Source organism: Agelaius tricolor, unplaced genomic scaffold (assembly GCF_023055355.1).
Source record: "Agelaius tricolor isolate 1412-34295 unplaced genomic scaffold, bAgeTri1.0.p SCAF_35, whole genome shotgun sequence".
Lineage (NCBI taxonomy): Eukaryota > Metazoa > Chordata > Aves > Passeriformes > Icteridae > Agelaius > Agelaius tricolor.
Window position 1 is genome coordinate 2061309 of NW_027269295.1, and position 25988 is coordinate 2087296.

General features: G+C 44.8%; 1 protein-coding gene across 1 annotated transcript; it reads left to right on the top strand.

The window, feature by feature from the left end:
• The first annotated feature begins 7012 nt into the window (after positions 1 to 7012).
• Positions 7013 to 22741, top strand: LOC139602789 (myosin-1B-like). Its single transcript, XM_071452960.1, has 40 exons — positions 7013 to 7076; positions 7263 to 7309; positions 9244 to 9484; positions 9571 to 9714; positions 9806 to 9962; positions 10280 to 10307; positions 10406 to 10520; positions 10606 to 10698; positions 10828 to 10891; positions 10984 to 11082; positions 11176 to 11279; positions 11360 to 11498; positions 11744 to 11862; positions 11959 to 12108; positions 12812 to 12982; positions 13224 to 13530; positions 13613 to 13692; positions 14173 to 14260; positions 14354 to 14471; positions 14682 to 14805; positions 14889 to 15025; positions 15141 to 15396; positions 16353 to 16595; positions 16698 to 16874; positions 16960 to 17105; positions 17193 to 17283; positions 17371 to 17760; positions 17871 to 17997; positions 18232 to 18350; positions 18627 to 18823; positions 19093 to 19276; positions 19363 to 19528; positions 19702 to 19826; positions 20098 to 20406; positions 20564 to 20767; positions 21014 to 21139; positions 21234 to 21404; positions 21496 to 21600; positions 21740 to 21835; positions 22256 to 22741. Exons 3-40 carry the CDS (start codon positions 9281 to 9283, stop codon positions 22409 to 22411), a joined length of 5829 nt encoding a protein of 1942 aa, XP_071309061.1. The 5' UTR covers positions 7013 to 7076; positions 7263 to 7309; positions 9244 to 9280; the 3' UTR covers positions 22412 to 22741.
• Positions 22742 to 25988: the final 3247 nt, after the last annotated feature.

Here is a 25988-nt window from a genome sequence, read left to right on the forward strand (position 1 = left end):
CAGGGACACTTACAGGTCTCTCAAGGTCCCTGCTATCTCTACACCTCTCCATTTACAGGGAGTACTCCAAAGAGTACTCCAAAGAGCTGTGAAATGCCTGGGGAAGGCAGCTGGAGGTACTGCACAGCCTTTTGCACTGACCACAGCACTCAGTGTGTTTGCAGCAACAGCGTTCAGAACTGGGAGGTCCTCCTCCTCCCAAACACACTGAGGTTTACACCCATAGAATCCTTCCATGTTGCAACCAAATAAGGAAGTAGTTGGCTAGGCAGCAGCTAAATATATTTCAGGAAAAGATGATGCCCTGGCTTGACTCTTATGTCACTGTAAGTGATGCTCTTCAGAGACATCATCTCTAGGTGCGAAGCTGTGAAAACTTCATCAGTGCCAGCGATATCTGGGCAACAAGGAAAAGAAACCTTGGGTACCTTTATAGACCTGCTGACAGAGTAGTAAATACCACAACAGCTTTGGGGACTATATTTCAATGCCAAAGCTCCCTGTTCCCTTTGGACAATATTACAAGCACCCTCCAAAACAAACAAGCTGCTCTGACTGTGGAAGAATCAGGATGCACATGAAGCACCTGAGACTCTTGGGGCTCCTCTCTCTCTCACCTGTAAGAAATTCTGGCCTGAGGATTTGTTACTAATGCTCAGCTGATGAAAGGTAACATTGCAGGTCCCTAAGGAAACAACACCTGGGGCCAGAATTTACACTGCACAGGTGGGAGAGAAATCACACACATTGAACAGTGCTGAGCTGGCCTTGCCACCAGGCAGCCTGGACAGCAGGGCTGGAGACTTGTTGGAATCAGAGAGGAATATTAAAGGGATGAGTAAGGAAAACCAATTTCTCCTCACTTTTGATTTGCTGCCTTGGCTGGAGGACAAGCAGTCATTTTGCATCAACACACTATTTCTGGAGTCAGGCTGCTTGTGATATAAAATGTGCTGATGCACAGGTAACTGATCTAGGAAGAAACATGGGCCCATAAGTGGTCTGAAGAAAGAAGTCTCAGAGAAGGTTTAAAATAGATGCAGCTGATGAGTTCCACTAGAGCTGCTGCCCCATGTGGACTTTGGAGTTCTCTGACTTTAAACAGCTTGGGCATGGACAACTGTGTCCCCTGGGCACAAAAGCATCAGCACTTTTGGAGGCCCTAAGACAATATATGTGAGTCTTACTTCATCATCCTTTCTTTTTCTTTTCTCAGTACAAGCTGGACTTTTTTTCTTTCTAATACTGAACTTTGAACACTGATTTCTGTCATTTCTGCTTCACTTTCCAACATCTCTGACATTTCCAGGCACTGATCTTCCTCCCATTGGCTTATCAGTCCTTCCACTCTGCTCATCTTCTCTGTAATTGAAGCTCCAGTGTGTGGGGAAAATGTATCCCCTACATCACTCTGATATTATTTAGAACACTGCTCAGATGTCATCTTCTCATGTTTGCTGGTAGAAGGAGAATGATTAGCTAACTGTGATGCAATTTCAAGAGCTGTTTATCCTGACATTCCAGGTCACAGTTTTTACCTTCCTCTGCTCAGTGAAATGACACCTTCCTCTTACCTGCAGATAATCTGCCACTGCAGTTTTTCAGGAAGCCACTTGGAGTCCCCACTGAAAAAGGATGGCATCACCTTTACAAACATGTAAATCACAACAGTCCCTACCAGGAAAAGCAACCCTGATTTCCATGAAATGCAGCAAGTCACAAGCATAGGAACAACTAAGACTAGAGGAAAAGGACTTGAAAAGAGCAAAGACACCAATTCATACAAATTAACAAACAGAAAAAAAAAAACAGCCTCACTCCCCTCTCCCTGCTCCAAAAAATCTCCACCTAAACAGCTGCCCCCAACCCCAGATTTCACCAGCAGCATTACCTAGGGCCTTATGCTCTACTTCCCTGGATTTTAGCTCTCATCTCTCATAGCCCATGCAGTGAACATCCTGAACTGCTTTCCATCCCAAAGGATGCATTCAAGTCTGTCATTACTTATGAAAATTAATAACTTTCTTCTAGGTCAGTTCATGTTTCTTACTATTTTTTTTTTTCATTCCCTGCACCAGCATGGATTAGGGATGCCTAATAGATCTCCAAACCATGTTTCTTTGCTGGGCAACTCATCACAGCAGCCACAGTATGACACACAAACAGCCTGCAAGAAATACACTTTACTTTAGTCTGATCTGATTCTTCCCGGTTTTTATATACAAAGTATGTCCTTACCATTGCAATGGTCCAGTGCTCAGCTAGGTCTTAGTAGAAGAGTAGGGATGAGAAGTTTTGCTCCAGCAGATCAGAGCATCAGCATTTGTTTTCAGCATGTGCTAATGCTCCTGGGAGCTCTCGTTTTACCCAGAGGCAGCAGAAATGCTGCTGCAGCAGTGTGAATATTCCCTGCCAGACAGTTAATCAGGGTCCACAGGGTGCACTGATGCCTCCAGCACACCCAGTTCATATGACAGCATGGCTGACTGCAGCACTGGCAAGCTGCAGATCCCATGGTGGAGGTTTTTGAATAAAATATCTGGTGTATCAGATAATTTGAAGGAGTAAATGTAAATAGCCGTAGGTTTGTCTGTGTTACCTGTGAGGTTTTTGGAAAGCTCAGGAAAAAAATGGAGAAGCTGGTGAATTTCTGGGACAAAAGTCCATCAGGGGCCATGAGGCTCCCGCAGGTCCTTCTGACAATGTGGGGGCTGTGGGGAGCAAGGTGGGGGGAACATTCTTCATCTTCCTTCAGGACACATCCACACTAAACACCTTAATCCTTCCAGCACACATCCCCTCACTTGCACATGGATGGTTCTCCCTCTGGCAAGGCAAAGCAAGGCTCAGACACTTGTAGTGAAAGCCCTCTATCAAAAACATAAGTCAACTTTTGTGATAACAAAGGCAGTTCCTTTCTGCTGCCTGCTTGTAGGTAAAGAAGCTGAAGTTTACCTATATCCCCTATTCTATCTGGAGGCTATTGTGGTTCAAATTTATGACAGACTGACTAAATGATCCAGAATGGTGAGGCTGGGGAAGATTCTCCCACCAGTCAAGCCAGCCCTGAATGCCTCTGTGAATCATGAGACTCCAGTGTTCAGCCCACTGAAAGCTCATTCTGGAGGGGCTGCCATGGAGTGCTCCTGTGGCCATAGCAGAGACCAGACAATATTGAACATTTGGTGGGACCAGATGACAAGCTGGGGAGAAATTCTCTTCTCCTGGGACCATACCTGCTCGTTCCCCTTCAGGAGGGATTTCCAGACCTGCCTTCATACACCATGCACACACCATGTATGGACTAGAGTAAGGACTAGGAATGACAAAGTCTGGGGAAGGAATGACTGTCCAAAGGGCTGTTACCTTCTGCAAGACCTGCTACAGGAAAAAATGGATGAAAGGCAGTTTGTCAAAAGCAGGCCAAAACAGATTAACCTGTCATCTTCTACAGATGAGACTGTCCAGGCAAGGAGCTGTGGCATTCCTGATCTAGCTGGATCAGAACAGCCAGGATCTGGAAAAATCCAGCAGGAAAACCTCTGTAAAGCTGGAAACCAGGCAGGCACTGAGCACTGGGAGATAGGGAAAGGAGCACTTCCCACCAGACAGCCAATCTGCCAGCTGGTGCCCTTCAGCTGGCAGGGCTGCAGGGGCCTTTGCTGCTCAAAATAATCTGGCAGTGTCTGAGACAACAAGTGAATGACAAATGTATTTGGCAAGGTCCTCTGGCTGACCTGGCTGGAAGGCACCAACCTCCCTATTTCTTTTCTGTATTAGCCACACGTGTTACTTGCTCAGTGCTGACAGGGAGGAAGTTTGATGGAAAGAAAATAAATCAAAATAAAAGGGGGAGAAACCAATCCGAATGGTGGGGTTGCGGTCAAAGTGTCCAGCTCAGTATGTCCTCAGAGAAATATTGGTAACATCTTTGGCACAGGGGAGCCCAATTTGCTATTTGGGACATTTCCCAGACCAATTGAAGACAACAGGCTGTCATAGGGCAAACCACAGAAAAGTGTTCTTTCCTGAGTGAAAAGAAGATGTGTTTGCACACAGAGCTGACCCTCAGGTGGTGGTGCAGGTAGCAGGAGAGGTGGGAGGGCATTTGGTTCAAGGTGGGACAAGGTGTGTGCAGACCCTGCTGCCACACGGCCTCAGACACCATTGAGGCTGAGCCACTGCCAGGACAATGCTCTGGGCTGGCCTGTAGGTCCTGGCAGGTCTGTCCCCCCTAAAAGCAAGTGGGTGGCTCACTGGTGCCCCTTGGGTGCTGGCCAGGGGCAGAGGGAGGACGAGTTCTGAAGGAAGAACATGAGGCTGGCACATTTTGGAGAGGAAAGAAGCCATAGGAGTGGCACTGATGGCAGGCCTGAAACACCATCAGCTGCCTTTGGGCTTTTTGAGGGGCCAGCAAAGTTCCATATGAGAAAAAGGAGCAAATAGGGTGGCAGAAATGGTGGCAGCTGGGCAGACATGGTGACCCTGAAGTACATTGTCTCAGGTCTGGAGCAGAGCAAAGGTTTGCTGCATTTTGCTGCATTGGGTGAGTTGAAGCTCAAGAATGTCTTGCCCCTACAGTAGACTTGGCTGATACTGTACAGGGTATTTCTGTATCACCAGGGTCTTACCCCATGCCAGTAGAGTGTTAGCTCATGAACTCAGCATTATCTTGCCTCTTGGTGAAGACTTACAGCACTTCTGTGACTTGCTCTGATTGTTGGAACCCTGGATGCTGAGACTTCTAAAGTTTCTGTGCTGAAAGGCACAGACCCACAGGAGAGCACTGCAATTGACCTGAGGCTGTGGAGAAGGCTTCCAAAATTGGTTGAGAGCACTGGGATTGCGGGTGTGTAGTTGGATAGAAGTGTGTAATATCACAGGGTGGAAAACTCAGAGTTTGGGGTTTTAGAATGTAGTAATGAATGTGAAGGAAGATAGAGGTTTTAGGGTGAAGGCAGGTTGTCCTTCTTTACCTTCTTCTTCCTTCTTCTTTGCCTTCTTCCTTCTTCTTCATGGGTTTAGGTGATGTTTTGTAATTGGGCAGAAAAGTCTGCATTTTGGGCTTCAAGGGATCAGTTATTGGGTTAAAAGGGAAAATAATCTAGGTGTCATTTCTTAATTGTATAGTTTAGTCTTAAAAGACCTTGTATCAAGAGATTGTTGGCCATCTTGTGCCTTGCTAAGAAAAGGCTGCAGAACTCATGGTTGTGAGGCTGTTTCACTGATAAGAAATTATAAACACCTGAGTCCCAACATGAACTACTGTCTCAATGAACTACTCGTGCCTTCAATCCTGACCTTGAGAAATCAACATCTGATGATCTGAACTCTCTCCCAGCCATTATTTCTAACAAGCTCTCATCTCACCTTAGAATTTATATAGAATATAAATTTATTATAAATTTATATTATTTTGATATACAATTTATTATTTAATTTATATAATAAATTTATATACAATTTATATTTACCCCATTGTCATACAGCTTATATGGATCCAACATCAAGTTATGATCTCTGCTCTCATTTTAGCCTTCAGTACACACCTACTTCAGGAAAATCAGAATTTTGCTTCTAGGAAGTGATTTGTGCCATATTTATGCCAGCAGACTTTACAGGCATGGTGATTGTTAACATTCCACTTCCCAGGAAATATAAAAAAATGCCTACTCAGACTGCAGTTACATTTACATCCAATCGACCCAATTTTTACATGCTCTCATTTCAAGCTGGAGGCAATGTGCCCCTGCCTGGGAGTCTAAATTTCTTAATATTAACTTGTTCCAATTATTTTTTTGCAAATAGAACCTCAGTGTTGAATTCTCTGAGTCTATAATGTTTACATTTATGACAAATTCCATTCATTTTTTGCGCTAAAATAATTACTATTTTTCATTTTATCTGTAACCTTGTTGTCTGAGGATTTTTCTGTCATTGAGAGCAGGAAGCTCACTTATAGCTCTTCAACAGCAATACCTACTCTGTTTTTTTTGTTCTTTCTTTTTTCTTTTTCTTTTTCTTTTTTTTTAATTTAAGACATGCCTGTAGGCCTCAGACTTGGATAAATAATGGAACTTGCTGGGGTACAATAATGGGATACATTAGGTTTTCCACCAAAGTGATGGGCATATCCCTCTGGTGTACAACTACTTGATGCCAGGCAAAGGACAAATTCATAGTATAAAAATTAGGTTTAGACGTAAAATACATCAAGACATTGTTGCTGACTCAGAAAATCCAGATATTGTTATTTATTAAAGAAACTCCCCTGTCCAAGACGAGTTGGACCAGGTTCTGTCGTTCTGCGATCTTCTTCTCATCAAGAGCCTGTCTTCAGGATGCCTGAATCCCCTTTCCTCCATGGAGAATATCAGCACTGCAGTGCTTTGCCCAAGCTGCCTTTCTGGGCAGAACAGACTGTTCCCATAGACATCCTTCATTCTGCCCTGTCTCGTTCAGCTTGGCTGTGTTTTGCTTCCGGCACCAATAGAATCCAGCCCTGCAGAGATATATGGATACAGAGTAATATGAATAAAGAGTAATATGTAATAATCTGACTAAGGTAAGCAATGCAGACAGCAGTGAAATCCACATATCATGTCCAAGATCCGTAAGTAGAGAGCTCTGTGAAAGGACATCTGTCATCAGAGATATGATGTCCTCAGAATAAGTTGAAGTATGCATTCAAATGTCACTATGCTCGCCCAGGGAATGGTTTTCCCTTGCTCCCTTAGCTCAGACTCATGGAGCATCCATGGCCTTACAGTTATTAGTGCTTACCTTCATTCCTCTAGTCATCATTAGCTGTATTTCCCCCCTTAGGAATCTCCTCGTATTATTTATAGGCGATTTATTCACATAGCTAGGAAGACACAAAAATTTTCTAATTATATCTAGTAACATCACTTTCCAGTTTTCAGTACATTCGGTTTGCCAGACAATGCTTTGCCAAAAACAAGGTTTGCCAGAAATGCTTTGCCCAAAGACAGAGGAGGCATCTGCAGCATGCGCTGACCGGACCTTATAAAAGAGTCCTTGGATCTGGGCTGCTCTGTCTGCAGAGGAAATTCATGGTAAGTGCACGTCTGTGGTGGGCAGAAAGGGACATTCCCTCTCCAGCCCTGCTGTCCTGATGTATGTCCATGTACCTGGAAGGATTTGATATTTGTATCATAAAGCATGTTGGTATTTTCACTTTGTGACCTGTCTGTGGAATTGTGTGCAGCAATAATGAGAGATCTCATGGTTCTGCTTTACAGCACTGATCACCTCCCAGACTGCAAGGCATCTTCTCATAGCATAAGAGGTAAGAGCCACATTTGCTTGCATTTAAGGGACAGAGAAAGGTGGAAGATTTCTGTAGAACAGATTTCTTCATGATGACAAATCACTGTAAAATTCTGTAGGCAATTGCTGTATGTGTTCCTGGCAAGTGTTCTGCTATAACTAATAAAGCATGCTGATGGTTGGGCAGGCTGCTCACAGCTAGCAAATTTTCATAAGTGGCTGTGCTAGAACACACAGCCACTGTGTAATGCCAGGAAATGCTTCTTGGGGATTCCTTATGTTTAATTATGGAACACTGAGGTAAATGATCTATTCTGGCATGAAGTCCAGACAGACAGACAGAGGTAGCCAACAGAACAGAATGTTGCAAAGTCTTACAGACTTGTAATTGTAATTATTGCTGCATATGAAACTGGCCAAGAAATGTTATGAAAATGCTTTCCAAATGATACTCCAGGATTATAATCTGCATGTACACCTCCTACTAGTAAACCTGATAAAAATGCAAAAATAGCTATCTAACTAACCAAACAACAAAAAAGGGGAGGTACTGCTCCTCTTCCTCTGAAAGAAGACTGAGTAAAATGGAAGATCTGCATGCTATTAGGAGTAGCTGCAAATGTTTGTTAATGTTTTGGTTATTTACCTAACTAAAAATTGTGACAAGACATCTTACCAAGCTGCCTGTCTTACTTCCTTTGAATTCAGATCCTTTCTATTACTGGCCACATGGCATTTCTTTTGAAGTCTAGTACTGGATTTAGATATCTGGCTTTTAGATATCTGGCTTTTAGATATCTTCTACTGAGGTTTCTAGCTTTGCCTAGAGTTATTTCCACAAAGAATTAACATAAGAAGATACGGTTGGTTGTGCAGTATTTTAACCTGATGAATTATGTGTCCTGACATGGCAGTTGCTCACATACTACTGAAATCATTTGGGATGAGAAGCAAACAGCTCTAGTGAATGATGCAGATCAGCAAAAGCCATCATGATAGTCCTCAGAACACCTTGTGGACCAATAGCAACCCAAATGATTCATGGAATGCATCCTTGGGAATTATAGACGACAACAAACAGAAACTTGCAAATATGCTACAGGGCAATGTTACCCTGGAAAAGATCCTCAGAAAGCTTCACCCTGAAGCTGATAAGAACCTCACAAATCCTGCATGTGAGAAAGAATAGTCCCATGCAACAGAAGCTGTTGTATTTCATTTTGGCTGGAGAACCACTTTGCAGAAAAGGGTCATGAATTTGGATGCAAGTGTCACTGTGTGCCTTTGGGGAAAGGAAGATCAGCAGCACATTGTCAGACACTCATGAAAGCATGGTCAGCAGGTGAAGACAAGTGATTCTTTCCCTGCATTCAGCTCCCATATCTGGAGCACTATGTTCAGTTTGGTGCTTTCTGGTGACCAGACAGTGACATTCTGGAAGGAATCCAGTGGAGATCTTTCAAAATAAGTAGGAAAAAATGATGTATGAAAATAGGCTGCAATGGTGAAATTTGTCTACACTGGGATGAAATTAAAAAGTGGTTATCTTATTGTTATCTTTAACAAAAAGAAGATGCTTATATCATAGAAAGAGGCAGACTTCTCAGATGGGCAGAGTGAAAGGCTGAGGGATAAAAAACACAGGTTTCAGCCACAGAAATTTTGATTAGGCAATAAATAGGGGAAAAAAATCAACATCAGGGGCATCAGACATTAAACTGGGATGCAAAGGCACTAAGAAATATCTGTTCTTTGAAATAATAAAAACTTCTTGGAAAAATCTGTGGGAACCTGCTTCCAATATTGGCCCTGGTTGCACAGGAAGGTGAACCAAAGAACTACTCAAGATCCTTCCCAAATCACATTTTCTATTACGCTCTTAGGGTCTATCAATCAAGTGTGTGACAAGGAAAAATATAGACTCATTTGGGCAAAATATCTGCTCCTCCACAGTGTTCTCTGCGGACAAACCCCTCCATAAAGTGCAGCCATGTCTTCGGACGCTGAGATGGCCATCTTTGGGGAGGCGGCTCCTTACCTCCGAAAGTCAGAGAAGGAGAGAATTGAGGCCCAGAACAAACCTTTTGATGCCAAGACATCAGTCTTCGTGGTACATGCAAAGGAATCCTTTGTGAAAGGGACAATCACGGGCAGGGAATCAGGCAAAGTCACTGTCAAGACTGAAGGGGGAGAGGTGAGTCAAAAACAAGGCCGAAGGAAAACATTATCTGAACACTGAGCTTTTCAGAGACACGTGGGGATCTTTTGTTTCCTTGACAGACCCTGACTGTGAAAGAAGATCAAATCTTCTCGATGAACCCTCCCAAGTATGACAAAATCGAGGACATGGCCATGATGACCCACCTGCACGAACCTGCTGTGCTGTACAACCTCAAAGAGCGTTACGCAGCCTGGATGATCTACGTAAGTGGCAGCAGCAGCTTCCTCTGGGCAGCCTCAGCAGCTGCTGGGCCAGCCTCAGGGGAAGCCAAGGTGCTGTGTCCCTTCCTTGCAGACCTACTCGGGTCTCTTCTGCGTCACCGTCAACCCCTACAAGTGGCTGCCGGTGTACAACCCCGAGGTGGTGTTGGCCTACCGAGGCAAGAAGCGCCAGGAGGCCCCTCCACACATCTTCTCCATCTCTGACAACGCCTATCAGTTCATGCTGACTGGTGAGTGGCTCTGTCTAGTCTTTAGGGACATTGGACCATTAAATTCTCTGAAGGGATTCTCTGTCTTAGCAAAGTGAAGAGACTTTTTCAAATCTTTCTTGGATCTGACATACAAATCTGTTGGAGTTTACTATCTTCATAGCATTGTTTCTACTATTTTAAATGAAAGATATCTCTGCATTCAGTGATGTGCTTTGGAGGTTTGATTCTTTAAGTGAAGCTGACATCAAGCAAAACATTAGACTTACCTGATTATGTTTGATTCTTTCTTTGTTGTTTATTGAGTTTTGAGCACTGTGTTTCTGCCTTGTTCACAGATCGTGAGAACCAGTCCATCCTGATCACGTAGGTACCCCCCCTGCGCGGGTCCCTGCGGGGCTGCCCGGTGCCAGGGCACCTCCTGCCTGACCACGCACCCTCTGCTTCTCTCTTGGCTTTGGCAGCGGAGAATCCGGGGCCGGGAAGACTGTGAACACAAAGCGTGTCATCCAGTACTTTGCAACAATTGCAGCCAGTGGGGACAAGAAAAAGGAGGAGAAGTCATCAGGCAAAATGCAGGTGAGTCAGGAAGGACAGACTGAATGCTTGGCATGTCATTGCCCTGCCAACCAAACACAGTCACTGAATAATGATGTCCCTGCAGGGAACGCTTGAGGATCAAATCATCAGCGCCAACCCACTGCTGGAGGCCTTTGGAAATGCCAAGACCGTGAGGAATGACAACTCCTCACGCTTTGTGAGTTCTTGCTTTGCATAAGATCTCCCCCCCTCATGGCAACACACTTGATGCCTGAGAAGTTCTTCATGCAAAGGAGATGTCAGCAGAACACATCCAGGCTGACCTGCTGCTGCTTCTGCTTCACAGGGCAAATTCATCAGAATCCACTTTGGTGCCACAGGCAAACTGGCTTCTGCTGACATTGAAACATGTAAGAGACTATCAGACTTGATCCCATTCCTTCCTCCCTTTCCACTTCGGTGTTCTTTCTCAGGCCTGACTCTATCCTACCTTCCTTACCAGATCTTCTGGAGAAGTCCAGAGTCACTTTCCAGCTCAAGGCGGAAAGGAGCTACCACATCTTTTATCAGATCATGTCCAACAAGAAGCCAGAGTTAATCGGTATGAAGTATTATGAATTTTTTGATAAAATCTGACTGTGCTAAATATTTATCTTCATTCTCACACCCAGATACATCCTATTCCTCTTTACAGACATGCTCCTCATCACCACCAACCCATATGACTACCAGTTTGTGAGTCAAGGTGAGATCACTGTCGCCAGCATTAACGACCAGGAGGAGCTGATGGCTACGGATGTAAGTGTCGCAGAGCATATTGGTGTGGTGAAATTTCCTTGTAATGGCCTGGAGATTTATTTGAGTGATTCTGTTGCCAGAGTGCCATTGAAATCCTGGGCTTCACTGCTGATGAGAGAACAGCCATCTACAAGCTGACAGGGGCTGTCATGCACTATGGGAACCTCAAGTTCAAGCAGAAACAACGAGAGGAGCAGGCAGAGCCTGATGGCACCGAAGGTATTGAAGCCTTGTAGAATTCCTAATAACAGATATGGATAGGTGGAAGTTGGCAATCATGTATTTTCCTTCTGTTTACTATCACAAATGCATAAATCTCAGCTTCCAGACTATTCATGCTTCTAAACTTCCCTTCAAGATATCACAAAATTTCAGTGCTGAGACCAACAGTTACATCTTAGAGGATATCCACTTTCAATTATCACTTCTCCCCTGTTTCTTCCTCCCTCTCTCTTCGTGATCAGTTGCTGACAAGGCTGCCTACCTGATGGGTCTGAACTCAGCAGACCTGCTCAAGGCCCTCTGCTACCCCCGAGTCAAGGTGGGGAATGAATACGTGACCAAGGGCCAAACTGTGCAGCAGGTAACAACAACCACTTGGTGACTGGGAACCTCTGACTTGATTTACTCTCTCCCTTTGGGCACTATTTTCCTTCTGCTCCATTCTCCTTTGGTTTAGGTATACAATTCAGTGGGTGCCCTGGCAAAGGCTGTCTATGAGAAGATGTTCCTGTGGATGGTTGTTCGCATCAACGAACAGCTGGACACGAAGCAGCCCAGGCAGTACTTCATTGGTGTCCTGGACATTGCTGGCTTCGAGATCTTTGATGTAAGGATTTCAGGTTTGAGGGCTGCTCTTGAAGAGAAAGATTGTTATATCAGAGTCATATTCCTCTGAATGTTTAACATGCTAGTCATTTGTGATTTTATGTAGGAAAAAACCCAGTCATTTTCTTTTCTAACAGAAAACAAAATCCTCAAAAGCTCCATCAGTACAAGCACAGAGTCATGTTGTTTGTGCAGAAGCAACAAATAGAATTTTTTACATTGTAATGTAAAAAATTACAGCTGTTTGGGCTTAATGTTAAGGATTAAATAACCCAAAATAATTCCAATAAATTTATAAAAGAGCTTCTGGAGCAGAGGTAGGAGATGCATTGACAAATATATAGCATGTTAAAGATGTTCAAAATGTTTAAAGAACAAAGAAAGGAATAGTTATTTGTTTAATCAGAGATATCAAGGGCTTTCAATTTGGAGACAAGCATGCACTCATCTTGTTTGCTGAATAAAAAAATGCCAAAGCATTTTATTAATTCTATCAGATTCACTAAAAAAATCTGCTCCAAAAATTCTCTCATTTTCATTATGTAGGTATTTCTTTCTGGAGCTGCATATAGGTTTTGTTATAGTGAGGTCCTGGTAATACAGTTGTGTTTTAACTGGGGAGATTTATAAAGGCTGGAGGAGAATGATGAAGAATTTTGCACATTTGATGAGGGTTGGTTCTTGTGGATTCTTCCTCTGAGCAGTTCAACAGCCTGGAGCAGCTGTGCATCAACTTCACCAATGAGAAACTGCAACAGTTCTTCAACCACCACATGTTCGTGCTGGAGCAGGAGGAGTACAAGAAGGAGGGCATTGAATGGGAGTTCATTGACTTTGGCATGGACCTGGCTGCCTGCATTGAGCTCATTGAGAAGGTATTTCTGTAATTCACAATGTCAGGTATTTTCAGAAATGCAGTCATTTTATAACTATTTCTAAATGCAGCTTGAAATGGTAAATATGATACTGCAGATACATCAGTTTGTATTATTTTAGATTTGTTGAACAGAGCAATCCCTGAGAGCAGTAATATTGTTCCACTCAGGAAGTTATTTCATCTCTGAGTCTTTCTACCTTTTCACCTTATCTTCCCTCCTTCCTTGTGATTTCTCCCAGCCCATGGGCATTTTCTCCATCCTGGAAGAGGAGTGCATGTTCCCCAAGGCAACTGACACCTCTTTCAAGAACAAGCTCTATGACCAGCACCTGGGCAAGTCCAACAATTTCCAGAAGCCCAAGCCAGGCAAAGGCAAAGCTGAGGCCCACTTCTCCCTGGTGCACTATGCTGGAACAGTGGACTACAACATTGCTGGGTGGCTGGAGAAGAACAAGGACCCTCTGAATGAAACTGTCATTGGGCTGTACCAGAAATCTTCTGTGAAGACCCTGGCTTTACTCTTTGCCTCTGCTGGAGGAGAGGCAGGTCAGTTCTCTGCAATTCATCTCTTTGATGCATGGTGGTTGGTCCCCAAAGCAACAGATTCTCATTATCTTTACTTTATCAGAGGCTAGTGGAGGTGGTGGTGGTAAGAAGGGAGGCAAGAAGAAGGGCTCTTCTTTCCAGACCGTCTCAGCTCTTTTCCGGGTATGTAAACACCTTTTCTTTTCATATATGCAGAGAATTATTCTGTATTTTTAGCTGGCTCAGACACAGAAAAAAAAAAGCAAAAAACCCCCCAATAATCAACCAACCCACCAACCAACTACCAAAAAAATATTTTAACAATACCTTGTCTTTAGACTGCTATTGGGAAAAAAAATCCTATGGAATGAAAAATAGCACTGTAAAAACCTAAACTTACACTTAATATAAACATAAAATTTTGTCATAAAACTTCTGCACGTTTTAGCCTTCATTAGGTTGAGGGTAAGTTTTTTTGTCCTACAAGGTGAGGTTTAATGCTGGGAATCAGAAGGAACTGAGCAATTGATTGAGGCATGCTCAGCTGACAATTTTCAGCCCAGTGTATCTCCATTGATCAATCTTTCATGTTAAATTCAAGGAATGCAAAGGGTTATTTTTTCCATGTTTCTTGTAAACCCACACTAAATCATGATCCCACAGGAGAATCTGAACAAGCTGATGACCAATCTGCGGAGCACTCACCCCCACTTTGTGCGCTGCATCATCCCCAATGAGACTAAAACACCTGGTAAGAACCACAAGCTGAAAGATCCTTGCTCTCCTACATCCATTCCCCTCTGCACTGCAATCTGTGCCCCTCATTTGTGCTCTGCATTGCCAGGTGCCATGGAGCACGAGCTGGTGCTGCACCAGCTGCGCTGTAACGGCGTGCTGGAAGGGATCAGGATCTGCAGGAAAGGGTTCCCCAGCAGAGTCCTCTATGCTGACTTCAAACAGAGGTAAGAGCTAGGAAATGAAGAGATAAGTCAGGTGTCCTCACCAATGTCTCTCCATCACACAACTGAGCTTTGCCAGGGTCTTTAAGTATGGAGAGATGAAATTCCAACTTCCTCAGCCTGGTTCTGCTGCAAACACTGCTCTTGCTTTCAGTGAAGAGAACTTTCTTATGACTGAACATTGTCTTCCTCCTGTTTCCTCCAATTCCACAGATACAAGGTGCTTAATGCCAGTGCCATCCCTGAGGGACAGTTCATCGATAGCAAGAAGGCTTCTGAGAAGCTTCTTAGTTCAATCGATGTGGATCACACCCAGTACAAATTTGGACACACCAAGGTACAAAACCCCCCATTCACTGCCTGCCTGGGCTTTGCTCTCTCTACCTGACAGTGATGAGCTGCAACGTTCCCTCTCTCAAGGTGTTCTTCAAAGCTGGGCTGATAGGGGTCCTGGAGGAGATGAGAGATGAGAAGCTGGCACAGCTCATCACCCGCACCCAGGCCATGTGTAGGGGCTACCTGGCGAGGGTGGAGTACCAGAGAAGGGTAGAGCGCAGGTACACCTTCCTCTTCTTCAGTCAAAGTCTTGACCTTTTGCTCCTTTTGCTCATGGAAAAGTGTTGACACTTGTCAGACTGAGAGTATTCATTGCACTTTTTAATTATGCCTCAGGGAATCCATCTTCTGCATCCAGTACAACGTTCGTTCATTCATGAATGTCAAACACTGGCCATGGATGAAGCTGTTCTTCAAGATCAAGCCCCTGCTGAAGAGTGCAGAGTCTGAGAAGGAGATGGCAAACATGAAGGAAGAATTTGAGAAAACCAAGGAGGAGCTTGCAAAGTCTGAGGCAAAGCGGAAGGAGATTGAAGAGAAAATGGCATCTCTAATGAAGGAGAAAAATGACCTGCAGCTCCAAGTGCAATCTGTAAGTATCGTTAGTGTATTTCTTCTAGGTACCCTCACAGCACATTACTCTCATGTTAGAGAATTATCTGAGAAAATATTTTAATATGAATTCAGACCACTGAATTTCACCATTATAATAGGAGGTTCTAGCTTGGGAATGATTTTGAAGCATGTATGCACATTGGTCTTTTTCTCCAGGCTCACAATATAACATCCAGTATAGTCACTGGAGGTTGAGAATTTAGTTAGCAGTGTCTGTGGAGCAATTAATTTGACAACTTTCTCTGGTTTCAGTCAGTTGCCCAAAGACCTTTATGCCATTATTTATGATATGTGTTATATCACTTATCTTTCTGCGACCACTTTTCCAGGAGGACACAAAAACCCTCTTCATTCTTTCCCAACCCTATGTGTACCTCCTAAGTCCATTGGGAGATCAAGGGATTGGTCAATATTTAAACATTACCTTCTGTATTTAAATGTTTGCTTTACAGTTTCAAAATAAACTCAGGTTCAAACTGAAACCTCTGATTGCACCTAGACAATATATAAACTTATCTCGCTCAGAGAAAATTATTTCAAAGTCAGTCTTGCCAAGAAAAGCTTATGAAAACATAAAGAAAAAAAATCTCTCCACATTTATATACAATACTTAACTTTGAGAGAAAGTAATCTAAACTCTTGAAAATAAAAGTACTACTGGATATTATCATCTTATAAGAAGATGATAATATCTCATATCATCATTTGCTCTCATCCATAGGAAAAAGTGGAGGGAATAATGGATGAGAGCAAAACAATGAAATAGAATTAAAACCTACTCTGATTTAAAAGAGTCTATGCAAAAACCAACTTCCTAGAAGAAAACAAAAAAAATTTATTCCATGTTTCTATTCCTCAGTGAGAAATACCATTTCTCTATTCACCTTTTGTAAACAGTTGTGATTATTAAACAAATGAATGTTTCTCTACTAGGAAGCAGATGCTTTGGCAGATGCAGAGGAAAGGTGCGACCAGCTCATCAAAACCAAAATCCAGCTGGAAGCCAAAATTAAGGAAGTGACTGAAAGGGCTGAGGATGAAGAAGAAATTAATGCTGAGTTGACAGCCAAGAAGAGGAAGCTGGAGGATGAATGTTCAGAGCTGAAGAAAGATATTGATGACCTTGAGCTAACACTGGCCAAGGTGGAGAAGGAAAAACATGCCACTGAAAACAAGGTATGAGGTAGAACCTGTCACTCGCACTCCAGAAAATGGGCTGTGTGTTATTACAGGACTTCTATAGCTACTTAATTTATATTTGAACCCTTCTTCTCAAAGGTGAAAAACCTGACCGAGGAGATGGCAGCTCTGGACGAGACCATTGCCAAGCTGACAAAGGAGAAGAAAGCCCTCCAAGAGGCCCATCAGCAAACCCTGGATGACCTGCAGGCAGAGGAAGACAAAGTCAATACTCTGACCAAGGCCAAGACCAAGCTGGAACAGCAAGTGGATGATGTAAGCACACAGACATAGAGCAGGAACAGGACAGGTATGGAGTCCAACGTGGCTGGCAGAGGGCTGATGGTCTTTTTGTGTTTAGCTGGAAGGGTCCCTGGAGCAAGAGAAGAAACTGCGCATGGACCTGGAGAGAGCAAAGAGGAAACTGGAAGGAGACCTGAAGCTGGCCCAGGACAGCATCATGGATTTGGAGAATGATAAGCAGCAGCTAGATGAGAAACTGAAGAAGTAAGTGTGGCTCTGGGGCACCTGAGTGCTGGGCTGCAGCACGTGTCTTTTTTCTTGGAGCTCTAACATGGTTCACTTGTCCCAAAGGAAAGATTTTGAAATAAGCCAGATTCAGACCAAGATCGAGGATGAACAAGCAGTGGGCATGCAATTTCAGAAGAAGATCAAGGAGCTGCAGGCAAGTCTCTGTTCCCTGCCCTGCCTTGCTCAGCTCAGCTCAGGCAGGAGGAGGGCACAGCTGTGACGGGTCCCTGCTGTTCTGCAGGCCCGCATTGAGGAGCTGGAGGAGGAAATTGAGGCAGAGCGAACCTCTCGCGCTAAAGCAGAGAAGCATCGCGCTGACCTGTCCAGGGAGCTGGAGGAGATCAGCGAGCGCCTGGAAGAAGCAGGAGGGGCCACAGCAGCTCAGGTGGAGATGAACAAGAAGCGTGAGGCAGAGTTCCAGAAGATGCGCCGTGACCTGGAAGAGGCCACGCTGCAGCACGAAGCCACGGCTGCCGCCCTGCGCAAGAAGCACGCGGACAGCACAGCTGAGCTGGGCGAGCAGATCGACAACCTGCAACGCGTGAAGCAGAAGCTGGAGAAGGAGAAAAGTGAGATGAAAATGGAGATTGATGACTTGGCCAGCAACATGGAGTCTGTCTCCAAAGCCAAGGTACACAATTATTGGTTCATTGACGCAGTGGAATACAAGACAATCCTTCCTCCTTGCCTTCTTTAATGCATGGATGTTTAAATCATCCCTTTCCACCTGCATAAACACAGGCTAACCTGGAGAAGATGTGCCGCACTCTGGAAGATCAGCTGAGTGAGATTAAGTCCAAGGAAGAAGAGCATCAGCGCATGATCAATGACCTCAATGCTCAAAGAGCTCGTCTGCAGACAGAGTCAGGTGAGACACCCTCATCTACATGTGCAGATCAATAATGTCTCAGGGTTATTGCAAAAATTACTGTTCTGGGCACATGGTCTTTTCAACACACTGTGTGAGAACCACTGCAAAATGCTTGAAATGGGATCATAAATTTCAGCATGGACTAAAAACAATCTGGTTTTCAATCTCCAAATGTTTTTAGCATCAACATGAATGGCCTTAAAACTGTTGTGTATCTGCAAATTTTCTCAGGTGAATATTCACGTCAAGTGGAAGAGAAGGATGCTTTGGTTTCTCAGCTGTCAAGAGGCAAACAGGCTTTCACCCAGCAGATTGAGGAACTCAAGAGGCATCTGGAGGAAGAGATAAAGGTGATTCCTTCTCTCAGAGGTGCTCCAAACACTTATGTGACTACTGTACTATATGACGAGACAGGGAAAAAAATCTCATGTAATTTGGTGCAAGTTGTTTCATGCTAAATTTTAACTCCAGTTTATCCAGTCTTCCATTTATTCAGTCCCAACTTCTTTTGTTATTGAATGCATAGTTGTCTATTTGCATAGAAGCATGATCCAGTGTCCCATTAATATTCAGTCAAATTTCCTGGGATCTTTATGCTCCATGGCCCAATACCCTTGTTGCTGCAGGCCAAGAGTGCCCTGGCCCACGCCCTGCAGTCTGCTCGCCACGACTGTGACTTGCTCCGGGAACAATATGAGGAGGAGCAGGAGGCCAAGGGGGAGCTGCAGCGAGCCCTGTCCAAGGCCAACAGTGAAGTGGCCCAGTGGAGAACCAAATACGAGACGGACGCGATTCAGCGCACGGAGGAGCTGGAGGAGGCCAAGTACGTGGGGAAAGTGAGGAAGACTAGCAGAGATTAAGACCAGAAATGCCTGGAGACCACTGTGACATTATTGGGAAGACATCAGTGTTCTGCTTGGGGTTGGGGCAAAAGGAGAATAGCAAATAAACCCTATAATGCATGTGGTGTTGGAGAAAAAGCACAGGCAAACCTGTAGAAGACAGGGACTGGCAGAGAGACAGGGAAAAGCTCATCAACCACATGCCCCAACTTTCCCTTTTCTCTTAAATCATGAGATATGTTTAACACAGGAAGAAGCTGGCCCAGCGCCTGCAGGATGCAGAGGAACATGTTGAGGCTGTCAATGCCAAATGTGCCTCCCTGGAAAAGACAAAGCAGAGGCTGCAGAATGAAGTGGAGGACCTGATGATTGACGTGGAGAGATCCAACGCTGCCTGTGCTGCTCTGGATAAGAAGCAGAAGAACTTTGACAAGGTCTTTTGGCCTCCAGCACCAGCACTCCTGGCCAGAGCAGGGCCCCGTGATGGCCACAGCCCTACTCACCCCCCGTTTCTCTTCAGATCCTGGCAGAATGGAAGCAGAAGTATGAGGAAACGCAGGCTGAGCTGGAGGCCTCGCAGAAGGAGTCGCGCTCTCTGAGCACGGAGCTGTTCAAGATGAAGAATGCCTATGAGGAGTCCTTGGACCACCTGGAAACAATGAAGCGGGAGAACAAGAACTTGCAGCGTAAGTCCCTGGCCCTCTGCTCCTCCCTGGCCTTTCTCACAAGCTTGTCTACCTGCCACACTTAACAGCTCTGGGCCTGCTGGGATAAGATCTTGCCTGGCACCTTGATGCACCAGAGCCTTTCTCCATTCTGCTCTCTGCCTGACCATGGCGCTTTTCTCCCTTCCTTGCAGAGGAGATTTCCGACCTCACAGAGCAGATTGCAGAGGGAGGAAAGGCAATTCATGAGCTGGAGAAAGTGAAGAAGCAGATTGAGCAGGAGAAATCTGAACTTCAAGCCTCCCTGGAGGAAGCTGAGGTAAAGCCTTCTGTCATTACCTGATTAGTTGCAACACAGCTTGGCAACTTCAGGTAACATTGAAATAATTCTATGCTCTGAGAATAGAGCAGAGGCATAGGAAGCAGCTTTTCTTCACACCAGTAAAATCTTTGAAAACCACAGGTATGCTTTTTATTTTTTCTTTCAATCACAGACCTGTGGTTATACATTATTCTTTGTGATAACAATTCATGTAAAGTTGTTGACATTGCTGTTTTTTGTGATTAACTGGATTTTATACTTTTTTCAGGCCTCCCTGGAACATGAGGAGGGGAAGATCCTCCGCCTGCAGCTTGAGCTCAACCAAGTGAAGGCTGAGATTGACAGGAAGATAGCAGAGAAAGATGAGGAGATTGATCAGATGAAGAGAAACCACCTCAGAATTGTGGACTCGATGCAGAGCACTCTGGATGCTGAGATCAGGAGCAGGAATGAAGCCCTGAGGCTGAAGAAGAAGATGGAGGGAGACCTGAATGAAATGGAGATCCAGCTGAGCCATGCCAATCGCTTGGCTGCAGAGGCACAGAAGAACCTGAGGAACACCCAGGCTGTGCTCAAGGTATGGCAATACAGACCAGGAGCTCATGGGTTTCTTCCACAGCTGCAAATATTTCTCTTCTACTGTTCTATCTTTTCCATAATTATATGGAAATTCATATGGAAAAAAAGAAAATAGGAAGGATATGCCTCCCAATCTCTCTTTTCTCTCTTTCCAGGACACTCAGCTGCACTTGGACGATGCTCTCAGGACACAGGAGGACCTGAAGGAGCAGGTGGCCATGGTGGAGCGCAGAGCAAACCTGCTGCAGGCTGAAGTTGAGGAGCTCCGGGCAGCCCTGGAGCAGACGGAGCGGTCGAGGAAATTGGCTGAGCAGGAGCTTCTGGATGCAAGTGAGAGAGTTCAGCTCCTCCACACTCAGGTAAATTCTAGAATTGAACACATATAACATAACACCTACAGTATTTAGAGAATAAGTATGTCTGCTTTCCTATTTTAATTGAAATACAACAGATAGTCTTTGGCAATCTACCATTGCCACTTATCAGTTATTTGTATTCTTCATAAGAAACTGTAACAAAACCATAATTAAAAACAGGTCATTTGATTTTTCTAAGAATAGTGTCAAGCACCTGGAAAAAAAAAATGCTTTTTCCCTGTTGCACAGAACACCAGCTTGATCAACACCAAGAAGAAGCTGGAAACGGACATTGCCCAGATCCAGGGTGAAATGGAGGATACCATCCAGGAAGCCCGCAATGCTGAGGAGAAGGCCAAGAAGGCCATCACGGATGTGAGTTGGGTGCTCCTGGCATTGCTGATGGTGAATGTAGTCTCCCCAAAATATCTCCAGTCCCAAAATGGCTTTGACCCTTTGTTCTGATCAGGCGGCCATGATGGCAGAAGAGCTGAAGAAGGAGCAGGACACCAGTGCCCACCTGGAGAGGATGAAGAAGAACCTGGACCAGACAGTGAAGGACCTGCAGCACCGTCTGGAAGAGGCCGAGCAGCTGGCACTGAAGGGAGGGAAGAAGCAGATCCAGAAGCTGGAGGCCAGGGTGTGTAGGGCTGGGGCTGTGCCTGAGTGAGCGTGTCCCTCCTTGGAGAGACATTGCCAGGGCAGCTGCAGGGCTGGGCTTGTCCTTGCAGGTGCGGGAGCTGGAAGGGGAGGTTGATGCTGAGCAGAAGCGCAGCGCTGAAGCCGTGAAGGGTGTGCGCAAGTACGAGCGCAGGGTGAAGGAACTCACCTACCAGGTAAGGCAGGAGCTCTCCTTGGGCTGATGCACCCTTATTCCACCAATCAAAAGAGATTCTCATGGATGGCATGGATAAATGCTATATTGTGGTGTGCAGAAAGCAATAATTCACTCTTTCCACTCTGCCAACACTCTAGTCTGAGGAGGACAGGAAGAATATTCTCAGGCTGCAGGATCTGGTGGACAAGCTGCAAATGAAAGTGAAATCCTACAAGAGACAAGCTGAGGAAGCTGTGAGTATTGCTCAGGGAAATAAAAAGCATTGCTTCCTCTGAGTGTCACACAGGTGTCCAGGAGAGGAATGTCAGAAGTTTTGAAAATGTCAAAAATCATCTGGTGAGGAGGGGAACTGTGTCATCGAGATATACTCCCTCAGCACATGAACACTAAACAAATGGGAGAATAAGTACAGAAATGACAAATTGAAATTATGAAATTGCTCCTGACATGGAGCAAGGACACCAGGATACTGTCCTGGTGAAGCTTGTCCCAGTAGGGTCCAGAAAAGGGGAGGATGAGGAGCTCTGTGTGAGGCTGATATGTGAGCAGTGACGGGAGGGTGGTGGAGATTTGCAGCCCCACAAGGCTGACTTGCAGCAGGAGTGAAAGCCCTGCTCTGTGTTCCTGAGCCCGGATTTCCTCTGCTGTCACAGGAGGAGCTGTCCAATGTCAACCTGTCCAAGTTCCGCAAGATCCAGCACGAGCTGGAGGAGGCCGAGGAGCGGGCTGACATTGCAGAGTCACAGGTCAACAAGCTCCGAGTGAAGAGCCGCGAGTTTCACAGCAAGAAAATAGCAGAGGAAGAGTGAGAATTGCAGGAGGCAGCAAAGTGACCCGAGGGCTGCACAAAATGTGATCCCCTTGTCACTTCTTTCTGCAACAAGGCTTTATATATTAGTCAATGTCTAAAGACAAAGACCGTAGATTCCTTTGCATGAAAAGCAGTAGCTACATTTTAGTTCTGCAGTTATTTGGGTGTTGACTGTGTTCTAACAATTAATAGTCAGGAGTAAACTCCTGAGTTTTCTGGAGTAAGATTCAGAAACTCCAGTACTCCAACTACAGTAAGAGTAATTGGCATGAAAGCAAACAAAAAGTTTTAATCTTTACTACAGTGTTTCCTAGAAATGGAATTGTGATTTAAAGTTAGAATAAATAAATATTAAATAAATAGTGCTTTTTAGGATGAGAAATTTTAAGCCTGTGTTTTACAAATTTACAAGCATACATATCAAAAAGAAACTGCTTTTATTTTTGAACACTGGAACTGAGAGCAACTCTGTTAACACGGCACCATAAAGAAATCTCCAAGTCTTGCACCATGAGAATACAGAGAAGCTCTTAACATGGTGTTTCCACACTGCCAAACAGTGCTTCCTGTCTTCCTTTTGCAGCAGTGCATGAGCTGTGTTGTATAAGGAAACTGGAAACTGGATGGGAAAAAGTAGCTGCTAGACCCTGTTTTTTGTTTATTCATCCCACATGGGGTAACACTGCAGAATATAATGCATGAGCAGGACAAAAATGAGGAAAAGCTGGCCATGAGGAGGAGCAAGGCAGCAAGGATGTTTCTCATTCCCAGCCATTCTCATTCAGTGCCCAGTGCGGGCTGAGCAGGTGGTGAGTCTGGAGAGCACAGGTACCTCCAACCCTGAAGCAAAGAGATCAGTGCCCACTGGGACATCACACTGCCAGTGAGATTGGAGCCTCCTTTGTCTGGAATAGGTGTTTAGAGGCAACCTGCACAGCAAGAGGCAGCTGAACACACCATTCAGCAGACCCTGGCACATCAGGAAGCTGCCGAGGGAAGATTCTACAAGCAGATGTGGGGAACAGTAAATGAGACTTGGCTTTGACTACAGGGACACTTACAGGTCTCTCAAGGTCCCTGCTATCTCTACACCTCTCCATTTACAGGGAGTACTCCAAAGAGCTGTGAAATGGCTGGGGAAGGCAGCTGGAGGTACTGCACAGCCTTTTGCACTGACCACAGCACTCAGTGTGTTTGCAGCAACAACGTTCAGAACTGGGAGGTCCTCCTCCTCCCAAACACACTGAGGTTTACACCCATAGAATCCTTCCATGGTACAACCAAATAAGGAAGTAGTTGGCTAGGCAGCAGCTAAATATATTTCAGGAAAAGATGATGCCCTGGCTTGACTCTTATGTCACTGTAAGTGATGCTCTTCAGAGACATCATCTCTAGGTGCGAAGCTGTGAAAACTTCATCAGTGCCAGCGATATCTGGGCAACAAGGAAAAGAAACCTTGGGTACCTTTATAGACCTGCTGACAGAGTAGTAAATACCACAACAACTTTGGGGACTATATTTCAATGCCAAAACTCCCTGTTCCCTTTGAACAATATTACAAGCACCCTCCAAAACAAACAAGCTGCTCTGACTGTGGAAGAATCAGGATGCACATGAAGCACCTGAGACCCTTGGGGCTCCTCTCTCTCTCACCTGTAAGAAATTCTGGCCTGAGGATTTGTTACTAATGCTCAGCTGATGAAAGGTAACATTGCAGGTTCCTTTAGAGACAACACCTGGGGCCAGAATTCCAACTGCACAAGTGGGAGAGGGAGAGAAATTGCACACATTGAACAGTGCTGAGCTGGCCTTGCCACCAGGCAGCCTGGACAGCAGGGCTGGAGACTTGTTGGAATCAGAGAGGAATATTAAAGGGATGAGTAAGGAAAACCAATTTCTCCTCACTTTTGATTTGCTGCCTTGGCTGGAGGACAAGCAGTCATTTTGCATCAACACACTATTTCTGGAGTCAGGCTGCTTGTGATATAAAATGTGCTGATGCACAGGTAACTGATCTAGGAAGAAACATGGGCCCATAAGTGGTCTGAAGAAAGAAGTCTCAGAGAAGGTTTAAAATAGATGCAGCTGATGAGTTCCACTAGAGCTGCTGCCCCATGTGGACTTTGGAGTTCTCTGACTTTAAACAGCTTGGGCATGGACAACTGTGTCCCCTGGGCACAAAAGCATCAGCACTTCTTGGGGCCCTAAGACATGGAGAAAGTATTTCTGACCTAAAGACACAGGTTTCTCACAGAGGCTTCTTGCCAACAGTTCAGCCTTCCAGTTCTCCAAGTACTCATTGTCTATGCCCTCAGCCCCCAGCAACAGTGCCTTGACCAGAAAGGGTTTTCTTCCCCAACAGCAGAAAATAAGGGGGCCAGGGAGTGAAGGACAGAAAGGCAGAGAGATTCAAAGGAGGGAGAGGCAGATGGAGCAGGAGAGGGAGAAGAGAGGAGAAGTGGGTTTGGTAGATACTGTGAGAAAGAAATGGAGAAAGAGTGAAGCACAAAACATGTCAAAGAAAAAAGAGGAAAGCAGGAAGATACTGAGAAAGATGAGAAAGAAAGCAAGACTGAGAAAATAATATTGAGATGGGGAGCAAGAAAATTCGTAAAGAGCAGGGGAGAAAGAGACAGAAAGTAGAGGTGGAAGGAAGAAAAAGAGAAAGGAAGAGAGCAAACAATTTAGCATTGTTTGGGTTTTGGTACCTGACAAACTGACACTGGACTGAACTCTGCTGCTTTTGATCACTGCTCTTGTGAACCCCCTGTTCACTGATCCATATCACACCCAATGCCCTACAATGGGTGCCTTGCTAAGAAGAGTAAGAGTGTGCCTTGAGGAATAAATCTATTCTCTGATTCTCTGCTCTGTCCTGGCACTGCAGGAGGGGCAGGCAGGTTGTGCCTGGTGCCTCCTCACTTCCCAAGGCCTTGTGAGCAGTGATGCTAAAAGAAAAGGCTGAAAACACTGAGGTGAGGCAGCTTGGGAAAGCAGAAGTGCTCGTGGGGACTGGGAAGGATGAGGAGAATATGGGACACTCGTTGGAGAGAGGAGAGAATGGGTTTGCACTGCAGGCTTTGCATGACATCCAACTACTTTGCAAGCTGGTAATACTTCTAGACCCAGAGTCTAAATGTGATGGTGTTCATGGCAGACACACAAGCCAGTGCACAGAGTAATAGAATTTAAGCTATGCAGGAAGTTTTCCCAGCCTTAAATGCTCTTGGAAATGTTCATAATTTCCTCCTCTTTTGGTATTCCAAAACACTTTTAAATGTTTGTGCTGTCCTGAAAGATACCTGCCTCAGTTACCCAAAAATCTGGCCTTAATGAAGAATGGATTATGTCCACATTGCAATACAGAACCTCTGAAATCAAACTAGGAGATGCTTAGAACTAACAGAGAGAAAAATCTGTTTTTCCTAGGAGTGATTTGAGATTGTGAATGAGGCCTTGTGGAAGTGGGGGGAAAACTGGCATGAAAAACATAATACAACATAACCCACAATAGTTCTGTGAGTAACTGCCTGAACTTTGTTGCAGGAGGTATTATGGGTGTTAAAACTGGTTTT